This window comes from Myodes glareolus, chromosome 9 (assembly GCF_982192425.1).
Source record: "Myodes glareolus chromosome 9, mMyoGla1.1, whole genome shotgun sequence".
In the NCBI taxonomy this organism is placed as follows: Eukaryota; Metazoa; Chordata; class Mammalia; order Rodentia; family Cricetidae; genus Myodes; species Myodes glareolus.
Genome location: NC_142034.1, coordinates 75,680,499 through 75,683,341, shown reverse-complemented (window position 1 = coordinate 75,683,341; position 2,843 = coordinate 75,680,499). Strand labels below are relative to the sequence as shown.

Genomic DNA, 2,843 nt, shown 5'->3' with positions numbered 1-2,843 from the left:
TTCACAGTATAAAGACGAGGCATCTCTAAAAAGAACTCCAGAGGTTTGTTTTCTGCTATCTACAAGATTTTTCGTTTATGCCACTCATGGGAGGCTCTATTATGTAAATAACAGGCCAGTGATAGCTTCATAAACAAATAAGGTACATGACACAGTTCGTAATTAGAGAAAAATGATCACATGTGGTCCAGTGTCTGGAACATAAACTCTGAACGAATGGTGAATGTTAGTAAGAAGGGTTATGTCTTCTGGTGAGGGGAACATTCTAACTTTAACAGATAAGTAAAACAATCTCAATGTTCTGGTACTCGGTGCTTGAGTTAACAAAGCCTTCCATACTCTATTATATATTTAGAAACAATTCTGCAAAAGAAGGAGGGGAAACCCCATTCATCACACAGTTAGTTAGTAATAGTGTAAGGTTTATAAAGTCCTTTCCAAGATAGCACTTGTCGTGCACCTTGTTGTTAGTTATTAAACTGAATCTCACAGAGAGGGGATTGTTTACTGGTTGCCACACAGCCACAAAGTGACAGAGCCCAGCTCCAGAGCTCAGTGCTGGCTGCCAATCCTGCAGTGGTCCAGCCCTTTCTGCAGTGCTCCTAACACATCCCGATTCCTCAAGCTGTAAATGAGGGGGTTGAGCATAGGAGTAAGGACTGTATAGAAGATAGAGACCTTCTTGTCCTGGCTCGGCGTCCGGTAACGCCTCGGCCTCAGGTAGATGAACATGGCTGCCCCGTAGAAGAAGGAGACAGCAGTCAGATGGGAGGAGCAGGTGGCTAGAGCCCTTCTTCGGGACTGAACTGACACCATACGGAGCACGGTCCCTAGGATGCGAGCATAGGAGGCCACAATGATGGAGAAAGGAAAGAGCAGCATGACGATGCAACAAGCGAATCCTACCTTCTCAAATAGGGACGTGTCCGCACAGGCCAGCTTCAACAAGGAGAGCATCTCACAGAAGAAGTGGTCCACCTCCCTCAAGTGGCAATAGGGGAAGGTCATTACCACCACCATCTGCACCAGGCCGTCTACTACACCAAAGGCCCAAGAGCTCCCAACGATCTGAAGGCAGACCTTCTGATTCATGAGGACAGGGTAGTGAAGTGGGTGGCTAATGGCCACATAGCGATCATAAGCCATGAGTCCCAACAAGAGCCCCTCAGACCCCACAAGAGAGACAAAAAGTCCAATTTGTATGCCACACCCAACAAAGGAGATGGACTTCCTACCAGACAGGAAGTTGGCTGCCATCTTTGGTACATTGGTGCAGACCAACATGAGGTCCATGAGGGAGAGCTGACTGAGGAAGAAGTACATGGGAGTGTGAAGCCGGGAGTCAGTGTAGATGAGGAGGATGAGGAGAACGTTCCCGCAGAGCGCTGCTGTGAAGACCACCATAACTGCAGAGAAGAGGACCAGGTCAGTCTGGCTGTGGGAGAAGATGCCCAAGAGGATGAAGTCATCTGTGGATGACTGGTTCAGCCACATCACTGTGCTCAGTTGTCATACTGGATCATCTGAAAGCATGAACAAAGACAGATTTATTCATACCTCTGTCCCTTCCAGAGGTATCTCTGACTTACACACACACACACACACACACACACACACACACACACACACACAGAAAGAGAGAGAGAGAGAGAGAGAGAGAGAGAGAGAGAGAGAGAGAGAGAAACACACTTTCTCTCTCTCCTTCTTTATCTCTGTACTAAACGTTCTACCAGGGGTCTCAGGCACGCTAGGTAAGCATTTTACACTCTCAAACTGGAGAGGCTCTTATAAGAGAGTCAGTGACATTATCCAATTTCATAGGAACAAACACAAATAGCATGAAATTATGCCTTTTAAAAAAAGCAATATTGATGATGTTTACGAAAATACTGAACCTCAGGGGAAACAAAAGAACAAATTTTCTGGGTGTGCTGGTGTAGGTCTATCATCTCAGCAATTCATGAGGCTGAGACAGGAGGATCATGAGTTCGAGGCCACTCTGGGTTCTGTAATGATTATACACTTCTTTAAAAAAAAGCCATCAAACAACAATAAAACAATAAATAATTACAAACAATTGAGTGACAGATCATGACTGCAGCTTTTAACATTAGCTTCATACTCTGACGATTTCAACATTGTCCTCCCCTCAATGGCATTTCCAAGATTTTTTTTGTATGTGATTTAAGAAAATATTTACTTTGACTCACAATCTGCACTGTAAAAAAATGAGAACCTTTTTCCTGATTTTGTAGCTATGCTTCCAGTTGCTCTTATATATTTATTCTGAACGTCACTATTTGGTGTTATTTTTCCTTTTTCTTATTGCTTTATTATTGTTATTTACTCATTCTTTCAGGTAGTGCCTCACCATATAGCTCAGGCTGGTTTCACACTCTTAGTTCTCCAGCCCGTCTCTCTGTTGGTGGGAACACAGGGTTGTTGCACTACAAAAAGGAGTTGTCAGGCATTTTTTGTGGTTCTGCTTATAACACAGTCATGCAATATCTCCCTTTTAATTTTGTATTAGCTGTCCATCAGGGAATAACACATAGCTCCAAGACTTAGCAGCTTAAATAAAACACACTAATAAACACTAGTTATATCACAGTTTCTGTGGGCCAGTGGCCCTGGTACAGCTTAGATGAGTGACCTTTATAGTATAGTGTCCACCATGTGGCTATTGTCAGGCTGTTGGCCAGATATCCTCCTACCAAGGCGTGACCAGAATAGACTCTACTCCAAGATCACTCGTGCCACTGTTGGCAGCTTTTGTTCCCTCCTCACAGGGCACCTCATAGCCTGGAAGCTAACGTCTCCAAAGATAAAACATCTGAAAGGTG

At 44.1% G+C, this 2,843-nt stretch overlaps 1 protein-coding gene across 1 annotated transcript; it reads right to left on the bottom strand.

Moving 5' to 3' along the window:
* Positions 1 to 552: 552 nt before the first annotated feature.
* LOC125401551 (olfactory receptor 2V2) lies at positions 553 to 1,494 on the bottom strand. The gene has a single exon (XM_048435865.3). It carries the CDS (start codon positions 1,492 to 1,494, stop codon positions 553 to 555), a length of 942 nt encoding a protein of 313 aa, XP_048291822.2.
* Positions 1,495 to 2,843: the final 1,349 nt, after the last annotated feature.

What these genes read in the sequence shown, in the direction of transcription:
- LOC125401551 (XM_048435865.3), bottom strand. Translation starts at nt 1,494, where the DNA reads ATGTGGCTGAACCAGTCATCCACAGATGACTTCATCCTCTTGGGCATC.